General features: G+C 38.7%; 2 protein-coding genes across 3 annotated transcripts; one reads left to right on the forward strand and one right to left on the reverse strand.

Annotated features, from left to right (window-relative positions):
* Positions 1-1,562: 1,562 nt before the first annotated feature.
* On the reverse strand, positions 1,563-6,284 carry tmem182a (transmembrane protein 182a). Its single transcript, XM_039818981.1, has 5 exons — positions 5,904-6,284; positions 4,724-4,847; positions 3,645-3,743; positions 3,413-3,550; positions 1,563-1,956 (listed from the first exon to the last, which is right to left on the reverse strand). The coding sequence occupies exons 1-5, from the start codon at positions 6,060-6,062 to the stop codon at positions 1,730-1,732; spliced, it is 747 nt and encodes a 248-aa protein (XP_039674915.1). The 5' UTR covers positions 6,063-6,284; the 3' UTR covers positions 1,563-1,729.
* A 3,454-nt stretch (positions 6,285-9,738) lies between these two features.
* Positions 9,739-16,864, forward strand: mfsd9 (major facilitator superfamily domain containing 9). Of its 2 annotated transcripts, none has more exons than XM_039818961.1 (6): positions 9,739-10,094; positions 11,607-11,694; positions 12,175-12,218; positions 13,337-13,466; positions 14,739-14,894; positions 15,033-16,864. In XM_039818961.1, exons 1-6 carry the CDS (start codon positions 10,008-10,010, stop codon positions 15,893-15,895), a joined length of 1,368 nt encoding a protein of 455 aa, XP_039674895.1. In that variant the 5' UTR covers positions 9,739-10,007; the 3' UTR covers positions 15,896-16,864. The 2 variants fall into 2 exon arrangements, with proteins under 2 accessions (XP_039674895.1, XP_039674894.1); XM_039818960.1 differs by having other exon boundaries at positions 9,740-10,094; positions 14,739-14,948.
* The last annotated feature ends 251 nt before the right edge of the window (positions 16,865-17,115 follow it).

The following is a 17,115-nucleotide window of genomic DNA, read 5'->3' on the forward strand; positions in this document are numbered from 1 at the left end:
CATTTTGTTTACCGTTAATTTAACTGTGACATTTTCATCTAAAAATATATTGAAAATATGATTTTATTTAAACAATGTTAAAAACAACAGCCTAACTTGTTTTATTCAATGTGTATTTCTCAGAATTATTGTCAAATAAAATTATTTTCTTTATAAAAACAAGATTTGGGCTTCAAAAGGTATTTTTCCAAAAATGAGTCTTGAAAGAGGGGGGATCATCTTATAATCAGGGTCGTCTTATATTCGTACCGGTACGGTTTGTTCGGCACCATATAGCTCCATATCTGTCAAAAGAGTGGCATGTTCATTTATTAGATGAACGCAGGCTGTGTAGTTTATACTGAGCTGTTTGAGTAATGTTTGCTAAAAACTACAGCTGCCAGCAAAAAAAAGAGAAAGAAAAGGAGTGTGTACATTTCCAATCTGTTTTTAAATATTACATCTTTAGTATAAATTAATGGGCTTGGAGATGAGTGCCATAGAGTTAGAAGTATTGGTTTTGGTCTTTTCACTGGATTTGTGTACAATAACAAAAATGTAGAATATCATCAGCCTTACCTTTAAAGTTGACTGCAGAAAAAGCTGCTTGCCAGGTGTTTTCTCCAAAAACACTGACTTCCATTACTGTATATAGAGAAAATAAAAAATATCATGCCGCCTTATAGCTTTTCACTACGCACTTTATTTTAAAGATATTTTTAAAACACTATACAAAGCAAAATATATATTTTAATTACTTACTATTTTTTACAAATAGCAAACACAAATGCAACATTGATTGCTGGTCATTTGACATACACTCATAACCCTGACAACCATCAACACACAAGATTCAAACAAAAGTGTTATGCACTAAAGGCATTTATACTGCCAGTGATCAGGCTTGTTGTGAATAGACTTGTATGTAACTTAGCTGAATTGAAAATAGCTCAGGCTGGAGTGATTATGACACCATTTCTGAACTCAACAATGGCAGCAATGTTTTTTTATCCTGGAACAAAGTGTTCAAGACAGACAGATCATGTATACCACAGAGCTTCCATAGTATTCACTGTACATGTCAGACAAAATGAGGAAAATGTCCAAGGTCTGGTGGCAAAAAGAAGAAGTACAACAGTCCAACCAGTGGTGTAGTCTAATGTATTGTATACTGAACTATATATGTTGGCCAATATATAAGCCTTTATTTTATTTTATTTATTTATTTGGGGGGGGGGGGGGTCTGGGTGTTCTCCCAGAGGGAATTATTTCTTTTTTAATTTTTGGCATTTCTGCCTTTATTAGACAGGAAAGCTGAGCTATGAAAGGGGAGAGAGAGGGGGGAAGACATGAAGGAAAACCTCGAACCCCAGACCTTGCACCAAGGAACAAACCCCTGCACATGTGCGCCTGCTCTACCCACCAAGCCAACCGGCCACCTCCCAGAGGGAAATTTTGAGCGTCAAAGACTTAATTTCCTGCAATCAGATACACTTTTATGCACCAATTTACAGTGGAAATACCTTTATTTAGCCTATGCGAATAAGATAAACACAGATGACAATTCAAAATATATCATAATTATAATGGAAAGTATGTTGTCATTGGGCATTTTAAGTGGGTATATATATGGAAATACTGGATCTTTCTTAGTGGGTATACTGCATATACCTGCGCATCACGTAGACTACACCACTGAGTCCAACCACCTCAAGCCTCAACTCTTCCTCTAACCTGCTGCTGGTTGAAGTCAGTGGCAGTGAATCTGGACGGTTCGGCCAATGAGGAGGAAAAGAAGGCCAGCCAGGAGGCAGAAGAAGATGCCAACAGGGGCAAACATGAAGGACAGACCATAGTTGAGGGACAGCTGGAAGTCTGAACACACTGTAGAGCGCTGGTGGTCTATGTAGAGATCCACCACATCCAACACCTGCACCCACAGTACGTACATAACCACCACACACAGCAGGAAAAGACCTGGTGCAAAAAGAGCAGAGGCAGAGATGAGAACTCACCCGCACACTTTCAACAAATGGATTCAAAACAGGGAATAGAAATACATATTTAACCAGTGGTGGGAGAAGTACTCAGACTTTACTTAAGTGTACAATTACAAGCTAAATTCCTAAAAGTATCATGAATCCAAAGTTATCAATACAGTGAAAGTATCAAAAGTAAGTATTTGTTCTGCAAAATGATACATCATTGTATATGACATTATTAGGTTGTTAATACTCTTGGATCAATGGCTGTGCAGAATTGTACTGTTGCTGGTCGAGGTGGAGCTGATTTTAGCTACTTAGAGAGTTAAATTCACTATGTTCCCAACCTAGGGGTCTCATCCCCTCCAAAGTGTCATAAAATAAATCTAAGGGGTCATGAGATGATTAATGGGAGAGGATAGAAGAAAAAGCAACGTTCTGCCCATAGACTATTAATATTAATGGACAACGCATCCGGTTCAGCAAAGTGCTGCAAATGCGGAAGTGCCTTAAACCTGCATTCTATCTGAATTCCAGCAGGGGGCGACATGTGCAGTTGCAAAAGGAGTTTGGATTCTGTAGAAGTCTATGAGAAAGTTACCCCTCTTCTCACTTGATTTATTACCTCAGTAAACATTTTCATAATGTGTTTATGGTCTCAATCACTAGTTTTATGTCTTCTGCAACACAGAATGATGTTCATTTTTTTAATTATGGTCTCATTGATTTTATAATCGCCAGTAAAGCAGGGGGTGTTTTAGGGCGTGGCTATGATGTGATTGCCAGTGAAAGTGTGTAAGGTAACATAGAGTGTAAGCAGCTCCTCCCTCACTCCTCCCTCTCGTCTAAAATCGTCACATCCGCAACCAGGATGACTGCGCCCGTAGCGGCAAACTCGACGAGTCATAGCAGATCTCCACAAACAATGGGTGACGTCACACATGCTCTGTCCACTAATTTACAGTCTATGGTTCTGCCACACAAATGTGAAGCCTTTTTTTATATTTTCTAAAAATTCTCTGAAATATTAAATATCCTTTGGACCTCAAACAGTTATTTAATGAAACCATCTGAGAAGCTTAGAGGGGAAATGTCTCTTTGGTGGAACTGCATAGACATCTAAAACATGGAAAAGGACTCCCAACTTCATACTGATTTTTAAAAAAGAGGGCACCAACCATAAAGGTTGGGAACCCTTTGTATTTTATAATGCAATGAATTGTATTTCATCCGCTTATTATGGGTTTTTAATGTAAAATCCTAATTTGTAATCACCAGTAACCAGAGCTGTCAAACAACTGTAATGGAGTAAAAGTATAAAGTAGCATACAATGAGAAATAAATCAAGTGTACTACAAGTACCTCACTTTGTACATAAGTACAGTACTTAAGTAGGCCAAAGTGTTCTTAGTAACTTTCCACCACCTGATTTAACCGTTTTGAAACCTCACCAGATGCCAGGAACAGGCCGCCGCCTGCTTTATACAAGCGATGGCTGGCGAACGGAGCAGCACAGATGATGAAGAACCCACCGAGCACTACAGCTGCCACACCAATGAGCATGAAGATGCTCCAGAAGCCCCTGTAGACTGGACAACAGAGATGTTAGCCAAGTGTCTTATTTAAGAAAATAAACTCAATCTGTACAATGAGGCAAATCTCAATAGATAAACAGACACTTACTTATGGCTGAATCATACTCTGTTGCATTGTGGGTCTGATGAGACACGGGGAATGGGAAGAGGTAGGCGTGCATGCACACTTTTGAGTGAGGCTGATTTGCTGGAGAGAGAAAGAATAAAGCAACATAAAGATTAAACTTAATCTTACAAGTAAACAAACACAGTAAGAGGATATCACTTAAATACTATATGTGTGTGTGTGTGTGTGTGTGTGTGTGTGTGTGTGTGTGTGTGTGTGTGTGTGTGTGTGTGTGTACGTTGCAGACTGGTATACAACAAAATTTGACAACAGAGTGTCACAAAGTTATGATTATTATCCACTTTTTCTCTCATGTTTTTATCATCTTTCCTACTCTTTGCTCTCTTCTGTTCTACAGTATGGAAGTCCACAGACCCTCACAAGGTCCTTTCAGTGCCAAAGGCTGTTTCTGACAATGAACCACCATTCAAAGTCTCCATCAGAAAATAGACGATGCATACAATCACCTGACAAAACACCAGAATAACATCACATGGCACAGCCTCTAAACACATGAGAGGGTTTCTACCATTGTGGCGTCATACGCATTTTATAGACAGAATAGCAGCAAATAAAAAAACTGATTTTTATTTTGAGTCATTACAGTGCATTACTTTTCATAGCTATATGTGCGCATGGTTCATGAGAACAGCCTGAACATTGACATACTGATAACATACAAGATAACATACTGTACATTTCTTTGTCTGTGAATAACTTTTTGGCACAAAAAAAGGATGCATGCATAGCACATATAACATATGAAACATAAAATGTTTTCTAATAATAAGGATCTTTTTGCCTTAATCACATGTGTAAGCACAGTTTATAGCAAAAGGGAAGTATTTACCACTTCAATACTTATATCCCATTTCTCCATATTGGGTTTTAATAAGGTCAGATGAAAAGAAACAAAATATTTAAAGGAATAAAATGAGTTGATTTTGCAATTATTCCCATCATTTTTCAAATATGAAGCAGTGGAAACAATGAGAAAGTTAAGCCAAAGTCAACAAAGCACAAGGGTTAGCTATCGGAGAAACAATATGTGTCCCACTTACTGAACCAGAGCTTCCACATCAGGTTGTCATCACCCAAGCTGCCTCCAAATGAACACCTCCAGAAAAACCCCTCATGGTATAGAGTGATATCACTAGGGCTCTCCTGCAGCAACACATCTCCACGCTGAAAGAAAGCGCAAAGGAAGGAATGGTGGCTTATTAATAAATACATATAATATACATATATAAAGTCTGCAGAATAGGGTTTGTATAAGCATAATTATTGATACACCCCATGGTATCTGTTGATGTAGTGAGGCAGGTGTACAGTGTGCTGCCACAGTGGCAGAGCAGCTGCTTAGTCAGGTCAAGGGTTGAGCTGAGCAAGCACCTCTAACCTCATACAGGTTTGGTTTGGTGCCGAGCTAGCGTGCAGGTCAAAGGTGTTCCCATTCAGGAAACACTCATCACAAGTGGTCAGTATTTTTGCACGTGAGCAAAAAACCTAAATGGATCCTGCACTTTTCACACTGTATCCCCCCTTTTGTATATGAGGTTATTGCTATGAAAATATAACTTATATTATTAAATTTAATTAAATTAAAAAGATTCTCACATTTTATGAATGTATACTATGTGCTACCACTTTGGTTTTATTGTGGTGTTATCATGTCTCGATTTTAGTTTCAGTGTCCACTATGAAAAGCTAGGTATGTTCTAGTCAGTGATATTTAATACAATACCATACCACTGGGACTACTGGTATTTGTATCTCTAGCATAGGGGCACAAGATATGTCTCAATCACTGCATTGCTGAACACACACTACATTAAACAGTGTCTGGTTACGTGAAGAAGTCCTGCAGGGATGCCTCTCCACCCTGCAGTTCATCTACTGAAAGAATGATTGGAGCAACTGATCACAGTTTCTAAAATAGTAGAAATGACTTTAATTCTAGTTTAAAGATCCACCATTAGACGGAATACGTTTTAGTATGAGGGTACAGAGTGCAACTTTACAATACAACATTTAAAGCTTAAATAGTGTACAAAATAATAGAATTACTCTCTGTGGCCTAAGAACAGCTGACCGCATTTTAATTCCTGGGGTTACAAATATGAACTTTTTTCAACCTAAAAAACACATGATAAGTAATATTCATCAAGACATAAGAAAGACATAACAAATTATAACTGATCTTCCTCCTTGATCTGCTGCTGTTTCAAGTCCAACACCCACCTCTATGGTCACACCACCCGGGCCAACAGATCCATCAGGGTTCGGGTGGCAACTCTCTGAGGCCAGCAGCCAGTAATCGGTTCCAAATGAAAGGAGGATGAACACAGCTGCCAACGCCCCAAAGAGCCCCGCAAAAAACAACGCCACACTAAGCCTCATGGTCCAGGATTGACCAGCCACTCAGCTACTGGATGATCACACTCAGTCTGCCTATCCCCTCTAACTACAGTAAGTGCATGTGACAAGCAGAGGCAGAAACAGTCACTCCTTGAAGTATATCCACTGAGTAAGATGTGTTCCAGCTGGTTTATGTTGTGACTGGATCTTGACTCCTCTCCTGTCTCTGTTTGTGTTATAGGAGGACAAGGTTGAGCACATGACTTCTTTGGACCCTGCTGGGGTCTGCAGTCAGCCCACCCTCCACACACCCTGGGCTATTTTGGGGGTCTGACTGAAGGCGGCTGCTCCACTCCATTGTGGGACTGAGTGTGTGAAGCAGTTGGAGTGTGTGAAGGGAGGGGATCAATGCAGAAATAACCGGTGGCAACTGGACACCCACCGTCTACACGGGAATGTCAGGGCAGGGTGAGACTGAAAGGACAGAAGAGGAGTATCCCACAACACCCTGCACAAAGCTACTGCCCCACTGGGACAACACACATGTAAACACACATACACACACAAGTATCATTTCCTGCAAATGGGTGAGATGGAAATTACTGTAAATGTACCTTTACAGTTGTATCACACTCCAAGAACACAAAGATAACTATCAACTGAAGCTTTATAAACAGTTTAAATGAGTCATTATTGAAATAATACTGATATTTCTCAAAAATCTATTTTCTCAAAAATAAATTATATGAATAAAACAAAAACAACAATATTCCACATTAAAAATATTGGATACAGAACACACAAAAACCCTGTTTAAACTGTAAATCAGCACATCAATTCAAAAAGTCACCAGGGCCTTTACTGTAATACTTTTGTGGTCTTGACAACAAAAGACAGTATTCCATTTAATCATACGGTAATTTAGCTAATGCCACATAAATTAAAGTTTTGTTACTTAAACTGAAGTTATTTAAGTAGTATTTCAATAAATGTTTACAGTATAACCTAAAACAAAGAAGTTTAAAGTCTGATGTTGTGGTTAGTAACAGTCAGTGTGAGCTGAGGGGAAACACTTGTTTATTAGCATCTTAGGGGCACATTTAGCAGTGAGCCTACATATAGACACTGGCAACTTTACACACTGATGTGACCCAGGCTATCCTCAGTAGTACTCCACCCACATCCACTGTTCTGTAGTGTGTGTGTGTGTGTGTGTGTGTGTGTGTGTGTGTGTGTGTGTGTGTGTGTGTGTGTGTGTGTGTGTGTGTGTGTGTGTGTGTGTGTGTTTGTTATATCCACTGTAAGTAACTATGTACACTAACTTAAGTACAATTTTGAGGCACTTTTACTTTTCTTGAGTATTTAATGCTACTTTATACCTCTACTCCACTTCATTTCAGAGTGAAATATTGTTTTCTTCACTCCACTCACTCCATGCAAGTAAAGAATCTGAGTACTTCTTCCACCACTCGTTTAATATAAAATCGATTTATTCCTGTTGAGTTCTTCACTGAGCATGCACAATGGTACTAAGAAGTGTGACAAAAAGTAGTTTTGTTTCTAAAACTTGGCAAAAAAGACTAGAAAGTTTATTTGTTTAGGGTATGTGGTTACTTTGGCATCTGGTCCTTTGTCCTAGGTAATGGTGTCTTGTAAGCTCGTGTGGGCTGGGCATATTTTATTGTAGGCCTATGCATGACACAATAATAAAAATATATTCATTCATGCATTTCAAGGTGGCAAATAGTTTATGATAAGGATTGCTGATTAAGTATGTTATCAGTCACAAAGTACCTCCCTTTAAAATGAATCACGTGAACATGTTTAGGACTTTTATTAATATCTTATAAGAATGTAATTTAGACTTTTAAAGGTTATCTTCTTCACACAGACACAGTCTTGAGTGAAGAGGTTGCTTGAGCTCTTCAAAGTGTCAGTGAAACACTTTCCTACACGTTCTTTTCTAAACTTACTAAATTATATTCTTTATTTTAGCACCATTACTCTGATCTAAAATGACTCAGAACTGGACTAATTATGAAATAATAGTAATATAGCATTTCCAGAATCATTGGATTCTTGTGATTAGGTGATTTTCATCATTGCAGTATTATTTTAAATTCAGTTTTCTGTAGTTTTAACTGTATTGCATTTGATCATCCAGTATGGAGTCACATAATGTAAACTTGAGTAGTTGTGGTATTGTTATACAACTGTTTAAATGCTGTAAGTGTATAATGTTTTTATACCGTAAGCCTAAATGTGTTACAGTACTTTTGCTGTAAACCAGAAATATAGTCTGTGGCAGCACTGTAGCCACGACGTTACTGTAGAAATCCTCCTTAAATTGCCGTTTGTGGCTGGACCTTATTCAATTAATTGTATCTAAAGGAATTCAGATAATGAATCTTTCAATTAATGATATAAAATTGGGTATTTTTCGCAATGATCATAATGATTTTGGCATTAACAATGTAATTCTGTTAAGTAAACATTTCATACACAAATGTCGTTTTTTCAAGATAAATCCTATATCACTCATTGGAGGAATGAGTTGAAACTTTTCTATAACTCTTTACTATTGATTAATAACAAGAATGCAGGGAAACTGGCTTCTTTTATAAACATTCTTATCGAATAATTGCCCTTTTGATTTATTTTTCTTTTGAGTTTGTTAAATTATTTTCTTTTTTTCTTTCTTTGTCAGATATATCATGCCCCATGTTCTTTTGTTCGTTTATGTATATATCTTCTAAGATATGCTCAGTACGTTTGTAGTAAGATTGTATACTGTACCTGATTGAGTTGTACTTCTTCTGTTAATTAAAATAAAAATTAAATTAAATAAAAAAAAAAAAAAACATTGCCGTTTGTAATGTGTTGAATGCCTCAGTTTGTCCAGCAGGTGGTGGAAAAGTAACTGCAATATCATTAAGTCTAACTGAAAACAAAATATAAAGAGGTTGGGAAAATATTCATCTGTGTTGATCATTCATTTGTTATGTAAAATATATAATAAATGAGTATCATATTTTAAAACTGAAAAATTAAGAAAAAATAAAATTACAAATAATATGTGTTTATGATTTTTTTTTCCCTCAACTGTTTATGCATATATATTTTTATTATTTATTTCAGAATATAGTTTACAAATATTCAGTCAACACAGTTCGTAATCAAATAAAGTTATACATAAATAAGTGCAAATAATATAATATGAAAGTAAGTATGAAAGTAATAAAATAAACAGAAAAATAAAAAGACAAAGATACAAAGGTGAGAGACTTTCAAACTTGGTTAGTGATATAGACAGCAAGAGCTCTTAATCAAACAAACCTGAGTAGACATCAGAATATTAAGATAGATTTCTTATTGGATACCAACTTAAGAGACTCAAAGCATATGTCAAATTCAACCTGGAAAAGTCTGAAGCATGTGGTTGATCTGGAAAATGTTTCCTTATGGATATGGAACTTACATAATAACATAGATTAAAAGAAGACATTTACAATATTACATAACTTTCTATCTTTACATTCAAAATAGATAATAACATGTTTCCCTTCAAGTATGTTTTGTTTTAGATAACATATCATTTTCAAAGCTTTTCCAGAATGTAATACAAAATGTCATCTGTTTATGAATAAGAATTTCCTGATTCAGGTCTGTGACGTCCACGGACGATACCAACTGTCAGAGCAGCCGCGGGGGGAGTCAGACCGAACAACACTGCAGTTCAACGCCTGAGAAATTAACCACGACTCGAACAGTCAGCTCCATCGCAGAACGTATACTATCTCTTTAAAACCCGCCGCTTTTTACACCTGACACATTTGTGGCGACGGATAAAATCGAGCAGGTTCTCATCACCCTCTGCATGTGAGAGACCCGCCGGGGACTGAGACGTGCCCTGTGTGTTTGGATAATTTACAGTCGAGCGGATGAGCGCTTCCGCTTTGGCTGTAGCCGTGCTGTCACAGCGGGACGATGAACATCCAGAAATGTAGCCCTTTATTTCAGAAACCAAGAGGACGGACGAGGATTATACAATGTATCTATGTGGTGGGCTTCATGGTGAGTAACTAACTGAGACTTGACTGAGTAAACTGTCAGGTCATGTTTTCATAACAATTTCACAATTCAGAGATCAGACACTTCCTTCTTGTTCAAACTGTACAAACATTGACCAAGGCGTCCTCAAGGTGTTTGCAGGGGATGTAAAATCATGAGTCATTATAGAAATAATACTGATATTTCTCAAAAAAAGTATTTTCTCAAAAATAAATTATATGAATAAAACAAATACAACAATATTCCACATTTAAAATATTGGATACAGAATACACAAAACCCCTGTTTAAACTGTAAATTAGCACATCAGTTCAAAGAGTCACCATGGCCTTTATACTGTAATACCTTTGTGGTCTTGATGTAAAATTAAAAGGTAATACTTTAAATGTTGCAAAGGAGGTCATCGAAGTGTAAGTCTGTTACATTTAAAGGGATGAGTGTTTATCATAGCCTTTACATATTGTCAGGATGTATTGATGTCTTCAACAGCGTGTTATAGCTTATATTCCCTTTACCTAAATCATACCCTTGCTTGCACAAAGCCCTAAAACACTGACCTCATACCTGTAGTAAGATATTAAATCTTCAAGCATGGTTTGTAAAAATGCATGTCTTAAGACGATTTCATGTTAAAAGTTAAATCTGATATCTGCAGACACACATTTCTTCTTCATCTGTAATAGCTACTGTTACCATATAACAGGTTTGACTGCAGACATCAGGAACATCATGTATTGCACAGTGTAATGTAATGATTATTTAAAAAGTGCAAGGCCAGTATAAACTCAGCTTAGAGGAGCATACGTACATGGTGCCATTGTGGCATTTTCGAAAATGTTTTCTTCTTCAAGATGCATCAAAAATACTTCCTGACCACTCAAAATAAAAATAAATGAATGTTATGCATACATATGGTGTGTATATTTTGAAAAATGTCACCCTAAATGAATCCGGTGTGCAGCTACTAAATAAAGGAGATGTTATAGAACAAAGCAGGTTGTTTTGACACCTCTGAGTGTGTTGAGGGCCGCCTCTTAAAAGCATCACTGTCAGTAAAATACTGTATGTGTGTGGACCGATGCGTCCTTGAATTTAAGGACATGGCAAAGCAGTCATTCTTCAGAGAACTAGCTTTACATTTCAGTCTGCATATCTGGCTAAATGATCATCTGATTAAAGGTGACTAAAAGAATCCAGGCTGCTCAGATTTTTGGTAGACAAAAACTTGCTGGGGACAGTAATGCTACTGAACGTTAAGCAATTAGTGTAACGAGTAGTGTTAGAACACTGTATGAACTGCTGTGTGACTTCAATCAAGAGTTTGGCAAGAGCTGCTGCACTGATCTCAGCACTGCAGAAAAACAGGATGGGCGATGAGATTCTGAGGCTGCTGCAACTATCCTTAAACACACTTACATGTAAATGTTTCCTTCTGTTCAGAGGTTTCTGATAAAATCCTGATAATGATAACAGCTGGATACCTCTGGGCTCATTCCTGAATTCTTTCTTCTTTAGGACTTGTTTGGGGTGAGCATGATCATCCCGCTGCTGAGCCATCATGTGAAAGCTCTTGGAGCAAGTCCCACTGTGGCTGGTATTGTAGGTAAATATATTCATCATAGCTTAATTAGGCAGCAAGCTGATATGCTCTCAAGTCTTGTGATCAAATATTTGTCTGTTTGCCAGAGTTAATGCCAGCAGTGAGGCAGATAATCAACATTTTTATTTTTGGAGGGAATGATTGTCATAAGGACACACAACTGCTAACAAAACAATTGCATTGTGCACAACATAGTATGTTTCCGACAGTAAATCAGTGCTGAAACAATACGTTTGTCATTTGCATGCGTTTTCTTATATTGCAGTGAGTTGAGCTCTCAGGGCCACCATAGTTTTGGACCCTTGGTTGGACCAAACAAGTCATTTGAATGTGTTAAATTGATGATACAAAATCATCGAAAAAGTGCTGTAATTGTAGGTATTTTGATTGTTGCATCTGAACACATGGTGTCTGCTCTGTGTATAGATTATGTATAGATCTTATATTACAAATGTGAATAAAACTAATATGAAACTGTTGCAGGATCTACATATGGGATCTTACAGCTCTTCTCAAGCACAATAGTTGTAAGTATTGACTTTGTTTCTCTCTGAAAAGTCTCTGTCTCTAAGCTCCATTCAGCCTCTCTCATTGACAAGGCATGCTCACAGTTAGTGGCCAAAGCAGTTGCATTCCATGTTCTCTCTGGTATTTCATGAAAACAATACACACTGGCTGTTTTAGGTTGGTTGTGGTTGCACAATACACCCAGTATCTGCACATCCACACACAAGCTACAGTACTCCTAGTTAGCACATATCACTCTTTTTGTATACAACTCCTGTGGCCTCACACAGAAATGCATTTTTTACCCATCCCCCTGACTGGTCACTAAGGAGATTTTTTATCTATACCTTTGGATGAAAAATCAAAGCTTTGATGATTAAAAACATGTCCAAGTTGTTACTCAAAAAATGCACAGTACTCTACAATAAGCATGGCATCTGACGCAGGATTCTCAGCTTTCCACGTCTTTCTCCTGCCGCCCACAGCTCCTGAAAATTGGTTTAATTTTCAGGGGTCATGGGACAAATTAAACAGATAAGCAGTCATCTGTTTGTTCCCGTGTGAAGAATGGCTAAATACTTTTAAACGTAAGGACACGTGAACAGCTGGGTCTCTATAATAATCCCACCAGGCTACACCCAGTACACAGCAAACTCAATTGGTCCTAATTTCATTATTTCACTGTGTGTGTGTGTGTGTGTGTGTGTGTGTGTGTGTGTGTGTGTGTGTGTGTGTGTGTGTGTGTGTGTGTGTGTGTGTGTGTGTGTGTGTGTGTGTGTGTGTGTGTGTGTGTGTGTGTGTGTGTGTGTGTGTGTGTCAGAGCGATAATCTAATAAAGGCTTATATGAACAGCTGCATGGTTAAGAGGAAAGGAGTTTTGGGATTCCTGCTTCATTTTATTATCTCCGTACACTACTTGTGTACAGAGATACTTTTCTCTGTTCGTCTCCATTTGTTGTGATTTGTCATTAATCCCAGATCAATGCATTAGGATTGAAGTTTAGGCCTCAACCCCACCCTGTTTCACAGGACTGTATAAAGATCCATAATCTCTCTTCTAAGAATCTTTTTAGAGAATGGGAAATTTAGTTTTGACTTTTGTTTGTGGTTGTGTGTCATTTCCTGTGTGTAATGGCAGGGCAGCTGGAGTGATGTGGTGGGACGGCGGTACTCTCTGCTGACCTGCCTGCTCCTGAGCGCTCTCGGCTACGGCCTGCTCGGAATGTCCACCAGCATCGCTTTGTTTGTCCTTGCACGGATTCCTGTGGGTAAGTCCCAAACTACACTAAAACTTTTTAACTGAAGACATTTTGACATGTCACAGAAAGAAAATCACAGGTGTAAATAAAAAAAAAATCAAATGATGGCTAATTTCCATTTAGCTTTTCATTGTAATGTTATTAGTTACATCTGTGCTTTTCCTCCTATGACAAGTCAAAATTTGTGCTGTGAAAAACGTCTGTGGACGTCAATAGATCTGCATTTTCACAATATTTTCAAATGTTCATTAAATACTGCTTAACAGTTCATTCAGAATAAACTAAGCATCTTTTAAAATAATTTTATGATTGATCCAAATCAGAATATTTGCCCTTATGTCGCATATTTCCTTCCGTAACCATGCTTTTTTTCTAAATGCACCAATAAGTATTTTGAAACTGTAAAAAGTAGATAGTTACAGTTAAATTGAATAATTTGGAAAAGGCTTAAATAAGTCAAGTGGGATCAATGCACTGTTGCGTTGTTTGACGGTCTTGTGGACTTAAAAAGGACTTTACTACAAGTCACTTCTTTTGGTAAAATAAAGTTATATACTATGGTGTACATACCTACCTGATTAATTTTCACTTGTGGGTTAACTTCTCATTCAAGTTGTATGAAGAAAAAAGACCCACCACTGTTACAGATGTACTCTGTTTCTTTGCTCTTGGGTAAAATAAAATCATGATTATGTAGACCAGGGGTGTCAAACTCAGTTTCAATAAGTGCCACACTGGAAATGATGATCACAATAAGGGCCAGACATGTTATGTTTATTGACATGCTTTTATTTAACAAAAAAAGTAAATTAACTTTGTATTATTGCATGTCTCATATAGCTTTCTCCCATACAGTTTGGTCGACATAAAACCCTAAAAAAGTCAGCAAGAAAGTTTCTTAGCCATTGTAGAATTTAGCAAGTCATGAAAAACAAACATTACATTTTTACAAGCAATTTAAAAGTTTCACAGCCTGAATATTAAAGAATTATCTGCTTCTGCGGGGAGTCTCAAAGTTGGCAAATCTGTCAAATTCTGCACAGCAGTGTCGCATAAATAAAGCATGAAAAACAGTTTCCTGATTTTGTTGTTGTGGTGCACAACTAGTCGGGCCAAAAGTAGTTGTGAACCTAAATTGAAATGCGGGCCCAATCAAAATTTGCAAGGGGCCGGATTTGGCCCCCGGGCCTTGAGTTTGACACATGTGATCTAGACTATCTAGAGTAGGCATGATCAGTCACCTTCTCATCCTCACCGTGCATTGACTGTTTTCTGTCTCAGGGCTGTTCAAGCACTCCCTGTCCATCTGCAGAGCCCTGCTGTCTGACCTTGTGTCTGAGTCAGAGCGCCCTCTGGTGATGGGACACTTTAATGCAGCCTCCAGTGTTGGCTTCATCCTGGGACCTGTGGTGGGTGGCTACCTCACGGAGCATGAAGGTGGCTTTTATACCTCCTCCTTTACCTGTGCAGTCATATTCCTTACCAATGCAGGTGGGTGGGAAATGGAGAGAAATAACGATGATGATTCAATAGTATTTCAAATATTTATCAAACATTATGTGTTTATCATTCCAGGGCTTGTGTGGATGCTACCATGGAGCGAGACGCTAATTCACCGTAATGACACGAACTCAAGCAATGACACAAGTAAAGGTTGTAATGACAAAAACTGCAGTAAGTCGGTTCGCAATGGCTCTAATGCAAGTACTCACCGCCCAGTGTTGGCAGCAGACACTGACCCAGGCTCCATAGCTCCAGGGAAGCACGTAGGTAGTCTCAGGTGGAGGGAGGTGTCTCTGCTCCAGCCTGCCTGGAGACAACTGTCCTCAGTGGGCTCCAAGATCCACATGGTGGCCTCCTCTGACATGTGGGACCTCTTCCTGGTGCGTCTTCTGATGGCTATAGCTATCATGCTTTACTACAGTAACTTCTCCCTGGCAATGGAGGAGCGTTTCTCACTTAAACCAAAGGTGACGGGTTATTTGATCAGCTACAGCAGCACCTTAGGGGCCCTGGCTGGGTTCCTGGTGGGGCCCGTCACCCAGCTGTACGGAAACAACATGCCTGCTCTTCTGCTTCACTCCACAGTGCTTACCGGTTTGCTCATTTTCCTGTACGCTGCAGCTCCCAGTGTGTCGCAGGTGCTGCTTACCTCCACCTTCTTTGCCATTTCCACCACTATTGGACGGACATGTATCACAGACCTGGAGCTGCAGAGAGGAGGGGTCCAGGCCAGTGGGACTCTGATCGGAGCCGGGCAGTCAGTTACAGCCGTTGGTCGAGTCCTGGCCCCTCTCCTCTCTGGTCTGGCCCAGGAGTTCAGCCCTTGTGGTCCCCCCAGTCTGGGAGTGGTCTTAGCCCTTGCAGCTGTCTGTTTACTGCTCATCAGGATCCCCAAATGGGATGGGAGGGGGATGACAATAAAAGCCAAACTCTGAGTAACTGAATTTATTTTAAATCGATGCAAAACTTCCACACAGAGAAGTGCTCTTATTTGTAGGAGGCCAGCTGTGAAGATGAACAGCAGACTCATAGTGGGAACAAAAATGTCCTGACCAATGACTCTGCTAATCATATCTGTAGATGTGACGACCTCACAGGGTCAAAATGGCTCTTCACCACCAGCACTGCAGCCTTTCTCTAAGGAAGAGCGGTCTCAAAACTCATGCCATCACTGATGTGAATTCGGGGCTGAGAAGTTTAATCTGCTTCCCCTTGTGCTGAAGTTTGATCAGACAAAAACATAAGGGTCTTGTGATGGCACATACTATTTGGGACAGCCTGGAAACAATGCACACTTTTAATTTTAATGTAATCTTCTAACCACTACATTGTCCAAAGTCCCTGCAGTTACTGATAATACACTACAAGTTAAAATAACTTTTACTGCTTCACCAAAATACAAGACAAAGACAATTCTCGTTTCCACATTTCAGGCAGTAATGCTTCACACATTCATAAATGAGCTGAACCTGTAGTTGCTTTGGGGAAATCGGGCTGCCTGACCACCCCAAGGTAGATCACACTGTTTTAGTTTACAAATAGCCTAGTTAGCCATAATTAGTTTAACACATTGTACCTCAACGCCAGTTGTTCCTCCAAATGCACTGCATCCAAAATGGTTCGTACGGTGGTATATGAGCAAATGTTTGTTTTGTTTCGGACTCTTGAATTTTATAGTTACAGAGATGTGTTCATTTATTTAAGGATATGTTTAAATGGAGATTTTAAGAAAGTAAGTTTTTTTTTTTGTTGTTGTTTCTGATCACTACTTGTAAAAAACAAAAAATACCCCCTGGTTAAGGAACATTTTATACATTTATGTAAAGATGTCAGTGACCCATGAAGTGCATGGCAGATTCATGCCAAAAGTCAACTTGCAGGAATAAACAAGGTTTTGTATGAGAGTCTTGACTTTTGAGTTGTAAATGAAACACTGAAATCAATGCTGCAGTTTGGATGTTGCATCTTCTCTTTGTGGTGCCTTCAGTGCCACATTTCAAAACATACATTGTATCCATGGTTGTATTAAGAATGCTCGATAACCGCTTTCAAAAACATCGAAAAAATTTTTACAGAAAAAGAAAATAAAGGGGGCGGCCAAGTGGGATTTGTGAGGTCCATCAGTGTAGTCCCAGGAGGACTTTGTACTGCACAG

The sequence above is a fragment of the Perca fluviatilis genome, chromosome 12 (assembly GCF_010015445.1).
Source record: "Perca fluviatilis chromosome 12, GENO_Pfluv_1.0, whole genome shotgun sequence".
In the NCBI taxonomy this organism is placed as follows: Eukaryota; Metazoa; Chordata; class Actinopteri; order Perciformes; family Percidae; genus Perca; species Perca fluviatilis.

What these genes read in the sequence shown, in the direction of transcription:
- tmem182a (XM_039818981.1), bottom strand. Translation starts at nt 6,062, where the DNA reads ATGAGGCTTAGTGTGGCGTTGTTTTTTGCGGGGCTCTTTGGGGCGTTG. An exon ending in CGGGTGGTGTGACCATAGAG is followed by an intron (nt 4,848 to 5,903) that starts GTGGGTGTTGGA and finishes GCTTTCTTTCAG; the next exon opens with CGTGGAGATGTGTTGCTGCA. An exon ending in CGGCCTGTTCCTGGCATCTG is followed by an intron (nt 1,957 to 3,412) that starts GTGAGGTTTCAA and finishes TTTTTGCACCAG; the next exon opens with GTCTTTTCCTGCTGTGTGTG.
- mfsd9 (XM_039818960.1), top strand. Translation starts at nt 10,008, where the DNA reads ATGAACATCCAGAAATGTAGCCCTTTATTTCAGAAACCAAGAGGACGG. An exon ending in CACTGTGGCTGGTATTGTAG is followed by an intron (nt 11,695 to 12,174) that starts GTAAATATATTC and finishes AAACTGTTGCAG; the next exon opens with GATCTACATATGGGATCTTA. An exon ending in TCTTCTCAAGCACAATAGTT is followed by an intron (nt 12,219 to 13,336) that starts GTAAGTATTGAC and finishes GTGTAATGGCAG; the next exon opens with GGCAGCTGGAGTGATGTGGT.